Below are 19,649 nucleotides of genomic sequence, written 5' to 3'. Positions count from 1 at the left end.
TCTTATATTTCATCATGTCTTGACTCGTATGTTTGTTTTCATAATTCGTCACACTTTAGCCTTTTTTTTTTAACCTACGTCATGATAGTTAATACAAATTTAATATTTTTTTTTAAAAGAATTTCATAATGGTCCTCATTCGAAGTTTCAAAAAGTTCATAAATATTCATTATGAGAATTAATGGCTCTCTAATGGACTATATATATATATATATATATATATATATATATATATATATATATATATATTTGTCGAAAAATATCATAAATGCAAAAAAAAAAATTTCATAATAATTGTTTTGGGAACAATTTTAAAACCGTAAAAACTATTCCAAAAATTTGTGTGTAAAAAGTAAAATAAAAAGACGAAAGTTAAAGTTTTATACTCTAAATTGAGGATCCCCTCGCTTAGGAAATTGGCAAATCCATCTTTCAAAATCACCAAAACTATATGATTTTGGTAATTTGGTAACAGTCCTATGAAATAGATGCTATTTTTAGAATATATTTGATTTTTTGTTTAAAAATATTAAAAAGTGGTTAATGGTTCTATTATTATTTTAATTTAATTTATTTTATTGTTTACTATTATAATAATACCGAAAGGAACGAGATTTGCGTGAAAAATGAAAAATCTAAGCAAAAATCAGCAGCCAAATCTCTTTGAAAGCATCTCGCCCTTCTGTCCTTCACCTCGTTCGCACTTCTCCCTCCCTCTCTCTACCTCTACTATCTCATAAACCCTCTTGCAGATTTCTATTGCTGTTTTCCCCATTTCCATCATACAGATCTGCTTCGGATCAAACCCGCAAGCATTTCTTACGCATTTTCATTTTGTTGTGAAGATCATTGTGTAAACAGAAATGGGTGCCTACAGAGCAGATGATGATTACGATTACTTGTTCAAAGTAGTCCTGATCGGAGATTCTGGAGTTGGAAAATCAAATCTGTTGTCGAGATTCACTCGAAACGAGTTCAGTCTTGAGTCCAAATCCACCATCGGCGTTGAATTCGCCACCCGTAGCATTCGTGTTGATGATAAAGTTGTTAAGGCTCAGATTTGGGACACCGCTGGCCAGGAAAGGTACGTATCAGATCTCTCTAACGCCCATTTTTATCGATTTCATATGTAATTGTAGAAATGAAGCATTTATGTAGGATATCGGTTTTGAAATGAGATGGTTTAGATCCAACTGTTATGTATGCTGCTTCTTTATATGAAGATCGTTCTACTTTAGATCTGGAGTTTGCATTGAAGCTTGATGTCTTCAAAACTTCAAAATTCTTGTCTTAAATTCTTAATGTTAAGCGCGTGATTGTCATGGACATAATAAGTTGTTCTACATCGATCAGTCAGATCATCTATCTCCAACTTTAAGTGAACCCTTTCTGTATTCGGGTTTACAATTGGAGTAGAAGAGTTAGGATGGATGCATTGCCATGGATGTCGTAATTGCTATGTTAAAGTTAGTCATTGATTTATTGGTTTAGTTGAAATGTCTTGATGTGATATAAATAGGATCTAATTCTAAGGCTTTGATCACATTAAATGATGATGCTTATGGCACTACCTTTTGATCAAATTATGAACTCAATCCTTTAACCAACAAAAGCTTTTTATAGATATATCGTGATCACAGTTTCATATCTGTCAAAAGGACTTTATCCCAATGAAAGTTTGTAGGGTTTAATAACTTTCCAGAAGAAAAGATGAAGATAATCTAATCAAAAGAACATTTTTCTATGCCATTGATTGTTCTTGTTCATATCCGTTCAATCCTTCATGAGTTAGTTCCTTATCAATATAAGTAAATAAAAGAAACGGAAGTTTAGTCTATAACCATAGTTTGATATTCTTACATGCTGCTATGATATGAGGACTTTAGTTTTATTTAATTACTCCCTTAATATTTCTAATGAGACTTGTTTGTTTTTAACACACCTAGAAAGACAAATTTGAGGTTGTAGGTTTGTTTTACTAAAAACTTTCGTTCTATTAGTTAAAAAGAAATTTTGGTGGATTAATATAAAAAACCTTTCTTTTGTTCTCTCTTGATGTGAACAAAAGATGGGTTTATGTTGAGAAGACTTTGTTATTGATTCTAGGGTTATTTGCAGTTTTGCACATTTATGCAACAAAAACTTCACCTTTTTCTCAATTCATTCAGAAGTTTCTTTTATCCAAAATATGGAACATTGTATCTGGGACCAAAATATGCAATCATGTTTTATCCCATAAATGCTTATTTATTCAACAATGTTTTACCTTTTTACATATTTATGCAACACTGTTTCATTTTTCTTACTGATTTACACTATAATAACTTTTTTTTTTTACCAATTAATGCAACTGACATGAATTATGCAACCATGAAATGCCGTATATTTTCTACAATTTGTTGCATAAATGCACATTGAACCCTTGATTTTATAGCAATAGTAAATATAATGCAGTTTAAATTGTTTTGACCTTTTGGACCAAAATTTTGTTTTAGAAGACAAGAAAATAGCCATTTTTAAGGGAAAAAAACGTTATCTGAATGAATTAAATAATCTATCACCACAAAGTAGCTTGTTTCAGTGCATGACTTCCTATGTCTATGTTTGTAGTTTTATTTATTCAATTTCATTTGCATTTATTAGCTAAAATCCATTTTAAACTTTTCAATCTTTACAATATATGAGCTGAAATAAGGCATATATATAGCTGTTTCTTTTTGACTTATTGCAGATGAACACTACAACATCCACAATAGGAGCTTTTTCAAGATAAAAAGCTCTTGTAATTTGAAAAGAGCTATAAGAGTAGCTTTTTCAAGTTGCTTGTTAATTAGCAATCTTTTCCCATGAGCTTTTTCAATGATTATGTGGGCCCATATGTTTTCAACCAATTATAACTCCTATTGTGGATATATAATTAGCCTTTTCATTTGAAATTTTTTCATGAAAAAGCTCTCCGATAAAGTCCGAATATTTTAGGTCTATTTACGGTTTAATCCCAACATTTTTATTGAAGAGAAAAATCTCGATTATTTAATTTTATACGATAATCTGTCATTTTCCATTGAAAACCGTTTTGTTAATTTGGGCAAAATATAAAATATTTGGGATTTTTCTGTTTAAAAAATAAAAGTTAGGATTAAACCGTAAACTGACCCAAAATATTGGGACTTTATTGGAGATTTCCTCTAATAACAATAGAGAAAATTAGGGAAATAAGGCTTTTCCATTAAGTATTCTAATGCTCCATTTATCTAGACAACACTGTATCCATACACAGTATTAAAATATTATTTTCTTCTAAAAGGTATCGCGCAATCACAAGCGCATACTACCGAGGCGCGGTCGGCGCCCTACTTGTGTACGACGTGACCCGCCACGTCACCTTCGAAAACGTCTCCCGATGGTTAAAAGAGCTCCGAGATCACACAGACGCCAACATCGTCATAATGCTCGTGGGCAACAAAGCCGATTTGCGCCATTTACGAGCCGTCCAATCAGAGGACGCCACGTCATTCGCGGAAAAAGAACACACGTATTTCATGGAAACCTCCGCACTCGAATCACTAAATGTAGAAGATGCATTCACGGAAGTTCTTACTCAAATTTATCATATTGTTAGCCGGAAAGCTCTAGAAGCCGGAGATGATGCCGCCGCGTTGCCGAAAGGACAGACGATTAATGTGGGCGGCAAGGATGATGTGTCGGCGGTCAAGAAAGGCGGGTGTTGTTCGAGTTAAATTTAATGGAAAATTTGATATAAATCTTAGTTTTTATTGTTTGGTGAAAATCAAATCAAATCAAATCAATGGATGATTTATGGGGTTATGTTTAATTTGTATTGTTATAATTGATATTTGATAGCGATCTTCTGAGGGGGGAATAGGTTTAAATTTCTTTGTGGTTTTTGTTGCATTCAAATTGTAGCAAGATTCTATTGTTATCTATGTATTACGATTGATTATTGTTTACGTGCATTTATTTCTTTTCCATCGTGGCTTTATGTCTTCCAATTTTTTTGTCTTAATAAAGATATAGATTAAGTTGTTTTATTTTGTTTTCCATCCACGTTTAGCCTTTTTGTAACAAATTTAGTTCCATGTCCAAAGGATTGTAAGCCCCCTCCCAAACGATCGTTCATACTTTTTACCATTTCATATAAAATTATCAAACCATGAAAGCAATTGTGAATTATGTCATTCGAACCATGCTACATAAACTAGAAAAAACAAATCAAAATTCATTGTTTTTAATCTAACATAAACAACCTAACCAACATAAAACTATATAAAATATTACTTTTCGCATCCCTCATCTTTGCAGTCTGCTCGTCTCTCTTCCACCGGCCTTTTCTTCTCATGCTTGTCTTTGTGACCAAATTTTCCGATTTCTTTCAAGAATTCTTGTTTGAACTTATCTTTTTATGATATCATCAATTTACTTATGAATTTCAGTTTCAATTGTTGCATCAACATACCTTGATTCTTTTCCTCCACATTAAGCCCGCATCATGTAATACCATGGTTGTCAAAATCGCGATCCTATCGTAGGATCGTACGATCCTACGGTCCTATCTATGAAAAACGATTCGGATCGTAAAAGGATCATATTTGGGGTAGGATCGCAGGTATGATCGTAAGATCGTAGGTAGGATCGTAGGATCAAGATCCGATCCGATCCTACCTTTCCTTGATTTTTTTTTTGGAAATGAAATTTTTTTACCATTTTATGTCTTTTACCCTTACCAATCTACCATTTATCATTTTTTATTGTGACTTATGACTAATATTTTGAAGTTTTTATAACTTTTGAACGAAAAATTAAATGTTTGAAATATTTTTCATGATTAAATATTATAAATTAAAATTATATTTTATTTTGTGGGATTTTAGGATCTCGATCCCGATCTTGCAAACCCAAAAACGATCCTAGGTAGGATCCCGATCTTAACAACCTTATGTAATACCTTGTATTTATTTTTCTAAATATTAATACTTTATTTAATTATTTATCCTGGTGTAGTATACTTTGAATTATAGGATTATCAATTTGTAGGATTTAAAATGTTAATTCTAGTGATAGAAAGACTAGAAGAGACAAATACCCTAATCTCCCTCCCTATTTAGCTAAGGCCGATCTCTTCCCCTCTTTTTCTCTTTTTCTCATAATTTGGTGCCCCTTCCTCATTCCCTACCCTCTTCCATTTTTCGGCCAAAAATCAAGGAGAAAAGAAGAAATCACAAGGTGGTCCTATGGTTTTGCAAAACTGCTCTCAATCTCGCAAGTTTATGCAAACTTCATCATCCTGTTGCATTCTTGGGGCCGAGCCACACATCAGACCTTCGAAATAGGATGTATGTGTGTGTGTGTGTGGTACCGAGAGTTTTGGTGGGGCAGGGATTGCAAACCCAAACCCTAACCGTAGGTGTGTGAGTATGATACGGGCCCATCCCATACTAGGCCCGCATCATGCCATAAGCCCAAGTCTTTGAAGAGCCAACGTCCTCGTTGGTCACGGTTGGCACCCCTTTTGGTCCAAGCCACCACTCCGAGTCATTGTTGGTCACGGTTGGCACCCCTCTTTTCAGGTCCAAGCCACCACTCCGTAGGCCACCACTCTAAGTGTTGGCACCCCAAAAGATGGGGACGACTCTGATACCAATTGATACGAACCCATCCCATACTAGGCCCGCATCATGCCATAAGCCCAAGTGTAGAACTCACTCCCAAAAGCCAGCTTGTAGGTGGAGGGGACACCTAGACTTATAAGCCACCAACTTATAGTACTTTCGGCCGATGTGGGATCATAACAGAGTATATGTAAATATGTTACTTTATTGTTTAACCAATATGTGAGTACTGTTTTGTAACATTCTTATAAAACCAAAAAAAATCGTGTGAGGGTGAGTTTATAGTTACTGATGTTGGGTTATCATCAAACAAAAGGTTACAAAGGCGCACATCTGAAGCATATAACCAAATCACATAAACCGAAAAGCAGATCCATGTTCAACCAATACAAAGCAAAATAAATTAACCATAGAAGGATATATAAAACTTACATCTGTAGCATAATCGGGGATGATCGGGAATTTAGGTTGGAGGCTACCAAATTTCCTAGTGTTTTTACACTTGTATTAGCTCTTGAATCCGTTTTTATGACCCTCTATTTATAAGGGATGGTTTGAAACCCTTAAGGGATAGTTACTTGGTTATCAAGTAATTATATTAAGCTTGGTAATAATTTAACTTTCAGATTCTTACACATAAACACCTTTAAGTCTACAAGTTTCATTTAATAAAGTAAACACTTAAATAAATTAACAAACTAGACCCCTAAATTCTTCTCAAGTCAATATTGATTAATACTGTCCTTGTGTGTTATCCAAAAAAACTATGTAATTAATAGTAATATTACCAACTGTTGTGACATTGGGGAATATTTCTAGCAATTGGAAAGGTACAAATGTCTAATTATGTTCACATTTAGACATCATAATTGGATTTCAATACTAAGAAGGGTAAAACGTGCACTTTGTCCAAAGCTAGAGAAATAAAATAAAAAACCGAGTTGGACTGCTTGCAACACTGCATGAACATAAAAAGGCAAATTAACAACGGAAGCATTATAAATTTGAATAACATAAACAAGTTTATTCTCAACAAGGATCATTTTGCATGAACATGAAAGATTAAATACAACCATAGAAGGATTAAAAAACAACAACCTTTGAAGACTTTGAATCTTCTTAGGAGGTTGGAAGTTGATGGAGATGGCAAGAACCCAAAGTAGAATTCCTTTAAAGAAGTATACCAACAAGATACAACACTTGGATGTTATTCCTTCTTGCAATATTAAGCTCTTAATCCTTTAAGAACAAAATCCAATCTTTTGTTGTCTTAAAGGATAGCAAAAGTATCTAATTCTTCCTTTAGTGTCTTAACCATTTAAGAAAGAAAATGGAGAAGGGAAACATGTTCACGGTTATAGCAAGAAAGAGGACGAGAAGGAAGAAAGTCTTGATGCTTAAATATTTATCTAATGTGTCTTAACACTTTAAGACATACCTTACCTCTTACACTCTCATGCTTCATGATAAAAAGAAGACATGCTTCTAAAAGCATGGCCTCTTAATTGTGATAATCAACTAGCTTGATTTTTTCCCCTTGCTAATTCTTGGTTTTTGATAAAAGAAAATAGGAGATATATAAAACTCTTACACTTTTATATATTTCATATGTTATGTACATTAATTTAAAACCAAAACTCTTTTAGTCTAAAAAGATCTACATGACTTTAGTTATCATACCTCTTGATATAATCTATGATACTTATATTGAAAATATTATTTTTCATAAAATATTAATTTCCAATTAATTGCTAGAGTTGTAGATATTTCAACAATAAATTTTTATAAATATTCAATTTGTGTCTACTTGTTATTGGTGTAACACCTGGTTTCTGGTACGTATTTAAACTCATGTAATGTTCCAATTTACTCTGGGACTCGGCGAGTTGGAGGCCCAACTCGTCGAGTAGATTCGAATTTTGATCGAGGGTTTAAGTGGCCTACTCGACGAGTCGGGAGACCGACTCGACGAGTAGGAGCTGTCTGGACAAAACCCTAATACTTAGGGTTTGCACCCTATTTAAACAACTTAACTCGTCCCAAACTAGCCTCCATCGTCCCTCTCACTTCCAGAAAACCCTAACTCGAAACCCTAACCATTATTGAGTGTTCTTGAGCTTGTGGTGCCCTCTTTGTGTGTTTGAAGTTGGAGAAGAAGAAGGAAGCTTGGAAGTTCAAGTAGAAGCAAGAAGATCCAGAAGTTTTACTTCATTTTCAGCTCATTCAAGGTAAAAAGCTGGAACCTTGACCACTTATCTCTTGGATTTTGATTTGGGGCTATTTCTACCTTTTTTATGAGTACAAAGAAGCAAAAATCGGATTTGTGGGTGTGCTTAGAGTTGCACTTCGGATATGGGGCTATTGGGGGTCTTTATGGCATAAAGGTGCCAACTTTGTTGCCATAAACACCCCATGCATCTTGTAGACCTTCTTGTAATGGCTTTTTGAGCCAAAGGCCCCATGCATGTACATCAAGTTTGAAGCTTTACGTATAAAATGGACCCTAGGAGGCCAGATCTATGGTTTTGACGCGTTAAGACCCAATATAATCGACTGTATAGTTTTGGTCATAGAGGGACTCGGCGAGTCGTTTATGGGACTCGACGAGTTGGGGTGTATTCTCCACCAAATCCTTTCTGTTTATGGACCAGTTGGTAAGATCGAAGGTTCCCCCAGTTTTTTAGGTTCACTAGGGACCTGGAAATCATAGGACTCAGCGAGTAGATGAACATACTCGGCGAGTTCAAGGCAATGTCCCAGCCACATGAAGAAGGACTCGGCGAGTTCAAGGGGAACTCGGCGAGGCATAGACTGAACATCTTCTTAGGGATGAAGATGAACTCGGTGAGTTCAAGGACCAACTCAACGAGTCGGTTGAAGATTGTCCAATGTGTTGTTGAAGGCGAAATCGTCGAGCTCTTGCTAGACTCGACGAGTAGGGACGGGATTATGGCATTTTGTGGAAATGGGGACTCGACGAGTTGACGGGTCAACTCGGCGAGTCGAGTCAACAAGATGTTGACTTTGACCATGGATTTGACTTTGAATTTGACTTGGATTGAGTGAACCTTGTAAGGGTTACGAGTATGAGTTGATAACTTAGAAGAGTTGTCGTGTAGGGATTGAGGAGTCAGGGAGAGTCGATTTCCACACCGAGATCAGTGCAGACACTGCACGACTTCAAGGTGAGTTTCCTTCTAGTAGGGTGGGTCTACGGCCACAATGCCGGCCCACAAGTGAGAGTGTTGGATAGATGATTGTCTTTGTGATAATTATCTAGGATTGATATGTTATGCTTACTGTGCTTGATATGATTAATGTGCTTGATATGATTATCGTGCTTGATATGTGTTAGCAGTAGTAGGGGTGAAATAGTCCCCGATTACCTGTTGAAAGATACCGAAGGGGAGGTTAGCTCCCAGTTACCGGTTAAAAGATACCGAAGGGGAGGTTAGTTCCCAATTACCGGCTGAAAGATACCGAGGGGGAGCCCAGCTCCCGGCTATGCCTAACAGTTACCGGTTGAAAGATACCGAGGATTATGCATTAATTGGTATGGTTATGATTGGGGAACTCACTAAGCTTTGTGCTTACGGTTTTTAGTTTTGGTTTGAGGTACCTCTTCATCTAAGGGGAAGGAGCCGGCTGTGTAGCAGCGCATCACACATTTGTACATGATTTCCGCATTTAAGAAACATGGATTTGTACTATGATATTATACCATTCGTTGGAATGTTTTTGAAACTTATGACTTATGATTTTGTGGTAAAAGGAATTGCAATGCTGTTTTCGATGAATAAGTAATATATTTTCAAACAAAAATTTTTGGGTCCCGATTTTGGGATGTTACAAGTTGGTATCAGAGCCTTGGTTTGAGGGATTCGGGCACGCTCTCGAGTGTGTCTGGACTCAAACTGAGGACTTGGTATGAAATTTTTCAAAAAAAAAAGAGAAAATCATTTTTTATAAAAGAAGTTTGAAAAGAGAAAAGAACTTTGAAAAAGAACAAGATGTGTGATGTGTGCGACCGGCCGAGCTCAAGTAAGTTTTCCCCAAGATACCCATACTTGTTACGTTATTTTATATGATATGATTATGAAAACTGCATGCTAGATTAGGGCTAAGGATCTAGGAAGATGCCTTGTATGTCTGTTATATGATTCTGAGAACTGCATGCTAGAATAGAACTAAGGATCTAGGAAGGATGCCTCATATGCCTGTTGTATGAGCTTATTGAGATGTATGCGAGGGCTGTTAGTCAACAGTATGAAAGCCTAATTAGGTTATGCTTGATTTGGTTACTCAATGCACGAATGCTGCTTGCTTTGTGCTATAAGGGTTCTGGCTAGCTTTAACTAACTAGTAGGCAAATATGTAACAGTATTCGCAAGCTAGTTAGGGAAAGGTGGTAGGGACTCCTAGTGCAGCTGATGGCGGAGAGTAGGTTGGAGGGTGTCCTAGGAAAGCCTAGGATGAGATTAGTTGGGAAGTTGTATTAGTAGAAAGGGACTCGGTGAAGTCAAGGCAGTTCTTGAGGAAAGTATGGATAGATGTGGAAGGTAGTATGGGCCCGTACTACTGGAAGCAGAGGATCCGTACTCGAATCAAGGAAGGCTAAGATAGAACCGGGAAACTTGGAGAGTGTGTGAGATCTCTCGAGAGTATGTATGACCATGACATTATTGTGTTTGTTTTCAGTATGGCGATTACGCGACATGGAGCAAGATCTAGGTCAGGATCAGGGTCAGGCTCGGGTGCGGGATCTGAGCAGGTTGATGACGGTTTACACGAGTTCATCGCGTCTGAGATCACTAGAGGTATCCTTGAGTTGACCCCTATCATTTTCGGGTCGATCAAGGAGGGGATTGTTGAGCTGATGGAGGATCTCCTCCGAGCATTCAGGAGTGACTTGGCGTCCATCCAGTCAGGTACGCGCACTCTGTCCTTCAAGGACTTCCGGGGGAGTGGTGCGCTGGACTTTCATGGGGTGAAGGACCCCATTGCTGCCAGGAGATGGATCGCAGACATTGAGTCTGCACAGTTGACGAGCTTCTGCCCGGATGGGTCGAAGGTCCGCTTTGCGGCAGGGTGTTTGAGGGACAGAGCTAGGTATTGGTGGGAGTCAGTCGATAACTCGCTGGGAGCCCAAGCCATCGGGGCTATGACTTGGTCAGATTTCGTGACCAGGTTTAGGGTTGAGTTTGCGCCAGCTGTGGAGCTTCAGCAGCTGTCCAGGGAGTTTCTTGACATGAGACAGACGACCGAGACAGTGGCAGAGATCACTGCTAAGTTTATGGAGAGGGCCTTGTTGCTGCCTCAGTATGCGGGGGATGAGGAGATGCGGAAGACCTGCTACCATGATATGTTGAGGGCTGATATCCGGGAGCATGTCAGCTATTCAGCTTGCCCGACCCTGGATTCCATTATTGTCAGGGAGAGGGAGAGGGAGATTGATTTAGAGCACCTCAGGAAGAGGAAAGTGGAGACAGGACAGGTTGTTGGGGTTTCAGGGAAGAAACTGAAGGGATTCGATGTTAGGTCGAAGGGCCAGCAGGGTCGGGACCGCTGTGGGAAATGCAGTAGGTCACATGAGGGAGTTTGCTGCACTGGGTCTGGATCAGGCTGTTATAAGTGCGGCAAGACTCGGCATTTTGGCAGGGATTGTACTGCCCCTGCTCCCACGGTTCAGATATCAGACCTGATTTGCTTTCATTGCAATCAGAGGGGCCATAAAAAGTCCAATTGTCCCAGATTGACGGCAGCAGTAGCGGCGCCAGCGGTGGCGCCAACTCCAGCGACTGCACGAGTTATGGATGCCCGGAAGGTCAAGTCGGAGGCTCCAGTGGTGAGGAGCCGAGCATTTCAGTTGACAGCCAAGGAGGCACGCGCCACACCCGATGTGGTGACAGGTATGATTTCTTCTCTCTAATATTTTTTTATGTCGTTGTGATTTTGATATGTTATATTACGTGCTCTGTTTAGGATCGTTCCATGTGAACGGTATTCCAGTTCAGGTATTGTTTGATTCGTGTGCTACCCGATCGTTTGTCTCCCTTGCGCTTAGCAAGAGGTTCCCCGAGTCTTCGGGCATGTTGGATTGCCCTCTGGAGGTCGAGATTGCGGACGACCGGTCAGTGAGAGCATTAGAGGTTTTCCGGGATTGTGTTTTGAGGTTGTTCGAGGAGCGCTACCTGGTAGACTTGGTTCTCATACCGTTGCGGGGGAACAAAGTTATTATATGCATGGATTGGTTGAGCCCCAATGGGGAGGTGATCGACTGTGCGCAACAGTTTGTCAGGGTCAGGACCCTAGGTGGGGGAGAGCTGGTGATTCAGGGCGAGAGGCCACAACATGGACTAGCTTTATGTTTAGCAGCGAGAGCTAGGCGCTATCTCCAGCAGGGGTACGCATGATATGTCGCCTATGTCTTGGATACCCGGGAAGCGGGTAAGGCGACGGTGAGTGATGTGCCAGTGGTGTGAGACTTCGCAGATGTATTTCCAGAGGAGTTGCCTGGAATACCGTCGGAGAGGCAGGTAGAGTTCAGGATCGACCTAGTCCCTGGTGCGGCTCCGATAGCCAAGGCACCGTATCGGTTGGCTCCTCCTGAAATGCATGAGTTGTCTACACAGTTGCAGGAGCTGTTAGACAAGGGATTCATCAGACCGAGTAGTTGTTGGGTTTTGAGCATTCTAACACTCCTATGGTGTACATGCAACCCTAAATACCTTGGATCTATGTTTTCTCTATTATACATGCAAATATCAATTTTCCAAGGTATTGTTCTAACTAGCATAATATAAAGTACACATAATATAAATTCTAGTAGAATTACATACCTCTTGTTTGGTGCTTGATTCCATGGAGCTCAAGAGCCTAGTGCCCCAAGTGTGACACCTCAAATGGTTCACACAACATCATTAACACTTGGAATAACTTGAAGAGAAAGTAGAACACTTCTAAAATCGGGTTGCCCTCACTTGTTTCTCTAGTGGCCGATTTCTTCAATAATAAGATCATTATATAGTTAGTCACAATTAGGGTAAACCCTAATTGTCATGGCTTTCCATTTCCTTGGATCCATGGGTTCAAATACACCATGGAGCATCCATGGAGCATCCTATGGGTTTTAGCCCAACTTGATAATCCATGGAGCATTAGCCTACTATATAAGTATGGATGATTTACACAATCAACCCATATATTTAATTAGTCTTCTTTTGATCACTTAATTAGTTCTAGATTAATTCTTGATCAATACTAATTAAATAATCTTATTAATATATTAGAACTTATAATATATTAATAAACCTTCAGTGTTATTTCTCTCATTTTAGTCTATCCAAATGCATGATGCCATGCAACCCAAATGGACCATGCCGGGTCGGGTCAAGAATATACCAATTATAGTTATGGACTTAGAAACTAATCCAACAGTCTCCCACTTGGATAAGTCTAATAACTATTATTGCATGTACGCCTTCATAACCTGACCAACAATCGTAGCTCTTAAAAGCTACTGCCGAACTCTGAACAAATCAATGATGCGTCCATTAGATAAGTGATCATATATTCCTCCATTCTAGATATCATATGGACTGAGACATGGATTATAATCATTCTCTCTGTCCATTTGTTGTTTCCCGATTTCTGATTTATGACGACTGACTAATTGAACAAATCAAATCAGTCCAGGCCCGGCCGAGCACTTACATTTTGTCATCACTAAATCATCGAGGGGACCACAGATATCGCTTTTATCCCTTTGAGGGTAAAAGGAATGGATAAACTTCGACTCATATGCTTGTACTGACTACTTGTTGAATCATACACAAAGACACGTTTTATAACATCGAGTTACCAATGCGTTTTCGTGCAATCAATGTATAACCAACTCATAGTCAACAACTCATATCTCTAGGTTTGAAGAATATAAGATATTATCGTCTCACGATTCACTCGTGATAGAATCCATGAAGTGAATCCAAATGAGCGTGGATTGAATCCAATACTCAGGCCTTATGAGTACTCATGAATGTTGCAGCAACCATTGCTATGTCTAATGCACATTAGACAAATCATACAAGCCAAATTCATGACAGTCTTGATTCATATCTACTTCCAACAGATGACCGACTGTGGATGGTTTGAATAACTTAGTCATTCGGGAAGAATGACCTAGTTATTCTGGAAGTCAAAACATGCAAAGTGAAACACAAAAATAATACTAATCCTGTATGGCCCCAACACTTTGAGTGTAAATAAAAACACCTTTTATCTAAGCACCATATTGATTACTCATTATTCATGTTTCGATTAATCAACTTAATACTTGAATTGAAACAATAGTCATGCCATGCTCCAAGCATGCACACTATGTTCGTCCAAACAATAGCTATGCCATACTCCAAGTATGCACACTATGTTTACATGTGGTCCTCTCTTTGTGAAACAGATCAATTGACAATATTTCAATGATGCTGATTTCACAATCCCAATCCTCTTGCCATTTACTGTAATATGTTAGATTCTAAACTTTTATGCAATGATCCTCTTGTAATGACTATACCCAAAAGTCACAAAGACTTGGCAACAAACATTACAAATAATTCCAATGGAGATCAATTCCATGGAAACGAAGTCTCAAATTCAAAGTACATTCCTTTGAACATCCTTCTTGCATTAAGTTCTCTAATCTTACACAGATTCAAAGAATAACTTCCACCTATGGAAACAATTCCATATTACCATTTTGACCATCACTTCTGAACAAGAGTTGCCTTTTTTCAAAATATGTCAATATGGTCCTTACTCTATACTTCTAATTGTCCATGAGCAACCAATCTTTGGTAAACCTCAGATTGTCCTCGACAATTTGCTTAATCATTTTAGTCATTTCCAGTTCTATTCCTTTTCCATTTTAATGCCTTAGGCATTTGGAAAATTTAGAATGGATTATAGCACATGTAATCGAACCTATACCCGAAGCATATACGACACGATTCATGCTATAAATTTTTATTTGCCATATTCTCACAATTCGAACTATGAAGAGGTATGCCGTAATCATAATCAAATTTTGAGAACGCAACATATATAGAATTTCCTTATGTTGAACCATTCCAACATAACATTCTTATATATCCTTGACTAAAGTAGATTAAAATCTCAATCTAAGCTTGTAGAATTGGAATGAAGTATAAAATCCTCTCCCTTAATTATAGCAAAACAACTTTTTCAAGGCGAATTGAAACTTTTGTTTTCTATAATTAATATTGCTAACTTGCAACACTTAACATAATAATCATGCTCCCACTAGCATAATGATTATTATCCTATTAGCATAACACTTATGCTCCCACTAGCTTTGACATGTATCCAGAGATCAGCTGGACTTTTAGAAATTAATACTTTATTGACTTTCTTACCAAAGTTCAGATTTCTGATACGCAATTGCTTTGACAAGACTTTATCAAAATCATACACCTTTCCTTAGATAGCTCACTTGTGTGTCTAAACAATTATGAAGAGGGATGTCGTAATCATAATGTTTAGACCTTTTGTTATTCTCACAATTGCTATCTACTTAAAATCTACTTAGTGAAAGAGTTTCCTCACCATCATTTTCATGAATCGGAGAGAAACCTTATGACACTTAGATTTTATGGTGTAAGTGTTCCTATCCATGTGAATTTGTCATAACCATAATCACAAGACAAGGTTAGTGGCAAATCCAAACACATATGGACTGAACTTGTTCAATCTTAATTTCTTGCCAGCCGGCAGCACAAGGGCCTACCATTGCTTCCAGGTTGTTATGCAAGCAATTGAGAACTCATAGAACTCACAATCATAGTCAACCTTTCTGTAATAGACATATAAATAAGAATATCTCAGCACGATAGGTTACAAACCTCAAGTCGTGACTAGTAATTAACAAAACTCTTGATTAGTTCTTGAAACTATTTCAAGATCTTTTAAACTCCCACTGTCCTCTTGACATATAAGACTCTCTTGCCCAATATTCAAGAGTTAGTGCGGATTCTTTTACAAACACTTCACACAATTGGCCTTAGTTGGTCTTTGTTTTATCCAAAACATCACAACTTACCAATTTCAAATGTACAAGAGTAAGAAAACATTTTACTCTACATTTGACAAGTGTTTTAAACCTTTCTTAAGATTATGTCACTCAAGGCTCAATCTTGGAGTATGACTCTAAGATTTTATTTTGGAATGAAGTATGATTTATCTTTTGATTTAACCATTTCCAAAATTCACGATTCCTCTGCTTAGCCAACAAATGCACTAAGGTGTCCTTAGAGGATCAATTGTGATATGGTTCCATAATCACTAAGATAATCATAAAACAAGATACACAAGTACTCTCCCATCTCTTCAGATTGGAGAAACTTTTATCTTTCTGCCTTATTTGATTCTTCTTATTCATTCTGCCATATATTGAAACTTTTCCAATGTTTCAGCATTACACTTAAACTTGTAAGCATAATCATATTTACTAAACTTTAGTAAATCATAACGAATAATCTTATCAATCTTTGTGGTGGACCTGACTAGTGCACAACCTAATGTACCCGATCCTATAGTCCTTTGCTTGACTCACATGCGAATGTGAACAAGGAATTACTCTTAATTTACCAAAGATGAAAAATCTCATTCATCACACAATACAACTTGCATGATTCCAATTTTCTATCCAACTGAAACTTGGGTGATGAGAATCTTTCCTTATTTGATAAATTATGACACTACCACAAACGAAAGAATCAAATTCATTTTCCAATATTGCTTATCAATGGAAACATATAAACAACATTTTTTCACAAATGCCTTTGTATGGATACTTAAAATAAATAAAATCAAAACTTTTCTTTTATTTTAAAACTTGCAGAAAAACTTATCGTTGCAATGGAAATTCATATGAAAACTTTGTTGTTATCTATTCCTAAGCAATATCTCATAACTCTTATGCAGTGGCTCAAAATTCTGGTCATCGAACCATACGATCAGAATCAGCACACTTTTTCTTTAAGCTTCCTTTGATTCTTCAAAAACATCAAAATGTAATTACATTACATCATGTATTAAGAATCTCCAAAAGAGACTTAATAGAGTTAGATAACGGACTTTACCTGAAGTAGAGTCAAACTTTTGACTTTACCATCCTTATGAGGTTTCAGGTAAATTCGGCAGCTTCGCAACCAATGCCCCTTTCCTTTGGCAATAGGCACATATGGACTCTTTGGGAATGGTACATGGGACTATCTCAGACTTAGCCTTTGTCTTTACCATTTGGTCAACCGAGTTGACTATGGTCGATCCCTTTCCATTGGGAAGAGAAAGTTTTTCTGGATTTCCAGTGTCACCATTGTCAATGTCCATGAAGTTTTGGGAAGTCGATCTTCTAATCAAATTTGCTTTACCAGTGTTCCAAATCATTGCTGATTCAGCAGCACCAAGCAAATAGATAAGATCATTAAAGGGTCATGTCATGATCTGTCATCAGGGAGTGACTGAAGAACCAAGTCAACAGCCAGCTACCTCGAGACTTCGACACCCGACTCTCGCGGCTTGTCAATATGTGACTTAATCTCCAAGATCTAAGCACATATAGACTTTGTTTGCCAATAGGGATTGAGTGACTTAGAACTTATCAAGTCTTGAAACTTGTGGGATAGGGAGATTTATTGGAGGAGGTGGAGGAAGTGAAGTATGATTTCCAGTCCCACTAATACACAACAAAGGGATTGATCTTTCACCTTGATTGCCATTTGGGATATCATCTTCATTAGGATAGCTTGTTCCTAAAGATTTGGGAAGACCATAGTTGTCTGAAGGAGACATCTATAAGGGAGAAATTCAAGTTAGTTGATTTAAAGTCCTTAATATAACACCCAATATGAAATATTAAGGCTAGGATCAAACAACCTATTTATAACTGGAAGAGGGATGCCGTAATCCGAGTTATAAAATAGTTGAAGGTAGGTAAATGACGATTTACCAATTTCCACCATGAAAAACGAAATATAATTAAGTTTTAATTGGATTTGCAACTCCTAGATCTTTTGAGATACATTGAACTTTCAATGGCATGTTTGAATCTCGATTGTGCCCTCTCAAGTTTGTGACTGGGATGCCGAGGATCACAAACAAGGTGTGAATAACCATGCAAATTGACTTGGTACCCTTCACTTTATCACCTAATCGATGTGCCGGTTAACCATACACTCTCCACCGATCTATAATAAAGTCAAGTTACCCTTTGCCACTCTTACTAGTCCTTATTAGTGTGCCGGTTAACCACACACGCTCCACTAACGACTTGGTAAGGTACAAAGTGTAATTTCATGGGTTAGCACCTATTTCACATTTTCCTAAGTAACTAAGATTGGGAATTAATAAGTGTTTAGTTACTTAGTATTTATCATTATACTTTTAATGAAGGGAGAATTATAGTCCTTTCCTACCCGTTCGGCTAACGACCCTCCACCAGTCAAGGAAGCGGTGGGTGAGAGTGGACACCCATTAAACTACCATTTTATAGGCAGTAACCTTATACCCCCCTTATAGACCGGCTTCGTGAATGAGGCCTACTAACGGTAAGATTGACTTTATCTTATACATATATATATATAATTAAAATTATAATAATAGTATAAGTGTTGAATTTTAAACTTTTAAAATTCTAAGGTTCAATTTGGAATTAAAGTATACATTAGGGGTAACTTTACAAATTCCAAAACTTGAGGGCAAGTTTTGAAACTATTCAAGACTTTTCATTTCATAACTTATGAGTTTAATGGTTCATTAAAATGAAGACTCTTCACTTTTATGTAACCTCTTATTCTTTAATAACACTTTTAAAGAAGTGACTCTTAAACATCCATAACTTGAGGACAAGTTATGGAGTCATAAAACAATTTAATGAAAAAGACTCTTCATTTTTGTGTAACCTATGACACTTTTATGAGTTTTAAGATTCATAAATATGACTTTTCATATAACTTGAGGACAAGTTACAAAAACATATTTTATGAACTTCTTTTAGATCAATATGGATTGAAAACAACTAACATATAATTTTTTTCATTAATCTAAATGAACTCATAAACAAGGTAACACAAAAAACTTTTGGTAATCCATAACTTGAGGACAAGTTATGGAGTCCATACAATTTCATTAAGATCAAGAATTATACTAACAAAACAATTTGCACATAATTCCTATGATCTAACAAAACTCACAAGCATGAACATTCATAATCAACAATTTTGAAGAACTTAGATAATCACATAAACGAAAACAAGTCTTGAAAATATGGCAATTATCATTTATTTGGATGAGAATAAACATTACCATAACATCAAAATCAAATTTTATGAACAAAAACACTTTGTGGTAATGATTCTAATCCAAAACATGCCAAAAAACTAATTTTTTTTTCACTGAACAGTCACCACCTCGTGGTAAATTTTACCACCTCGTGGTGAACTGGCAGATTCCAAAAAAACGATTTTTCTTGCAAATAGCATCAAGTATAATTGAAAACAAGCCTTGGCTCTTATACCACTGTTGGGTTTTGAGCATTCTAACACTCCTATGGTGTACATGCAACCCTAAATACCTTGGATCTATGTTTTCTCTATTATACATGCAAATATCAATTTTCCAAGGTATTGTTCTAACTAGCATAATATAAAGTACACATAATATAAATTCTAGTAGAATTACATACCTCTTGTTTGGTGCTTGATTCCATGGAGCTCAAGAGCCTAGTGCCCCAAGTGTGACACCTCAAATGGTTCACACAACATCATGAACACTTGGAATAACTTGAAGAGAAAGTAGAACACTTCTAAAATCGGGTTGCCCTCACTTGTTTCTCTAGTGGCCGATTTCTTCAATAATAAGATCATTATATAGTTAGTCACAATTAGGGTAAACCCTAATTGTCATGGCTTTCCATTTCCTTGGATCCATGGGTTCAAATACACCATG

At 37.1% G+C, this 19,649-nt stretch overlaps 1 protein-coding gene across 1 annotated transcript; it reads left to right on the top strand.

The window, feature by feature from the left end:
* The first annotated feature begins 613 nt into the window (after positions 1 to 613).
* LOC145128811 (ras-related protein RABA1f-like) lies at positions 614 to 3,971 on the top strand. Its single transcript, XM_079063610.1, has 2 exons — positions 614 to 1,084; positions 3,308 to 3,971. Exons 1-2 carry the CDS (start codon positions 864 to 866, stop codon positions 3,738 to 3,740), a joined length of 654 nt encoding a protein of 217 aa, XP_078919736.1. The 5' UTR covers positions 614 to 863; the 3' UTR covers positions 3,741 to 3,971.
* The last annotated feature ends 15,678 nt before the right edge of the window (positions 3,972 to 19,649 follow it).

Source organism: Lactuca virosa, chromosome 8 (assembly GCF_052849685.1).
Source record: "Lactuca virosa cultivar CGN04683 chromosome 8, Lactuca_virosa_CGN04683_v6, whole genome shotgun sequence".
NCBI classification, from domain to species: domain Eukaryota; kingdom Viridiplantae; phylum Streptophyta; class Magnoliopsida; order Asterales; family Asteraceae; genus Lactuca; species Lactuca virosa.
This window is presented reverse-complemented; position numbering and strand designations above follow the sequence as displayed.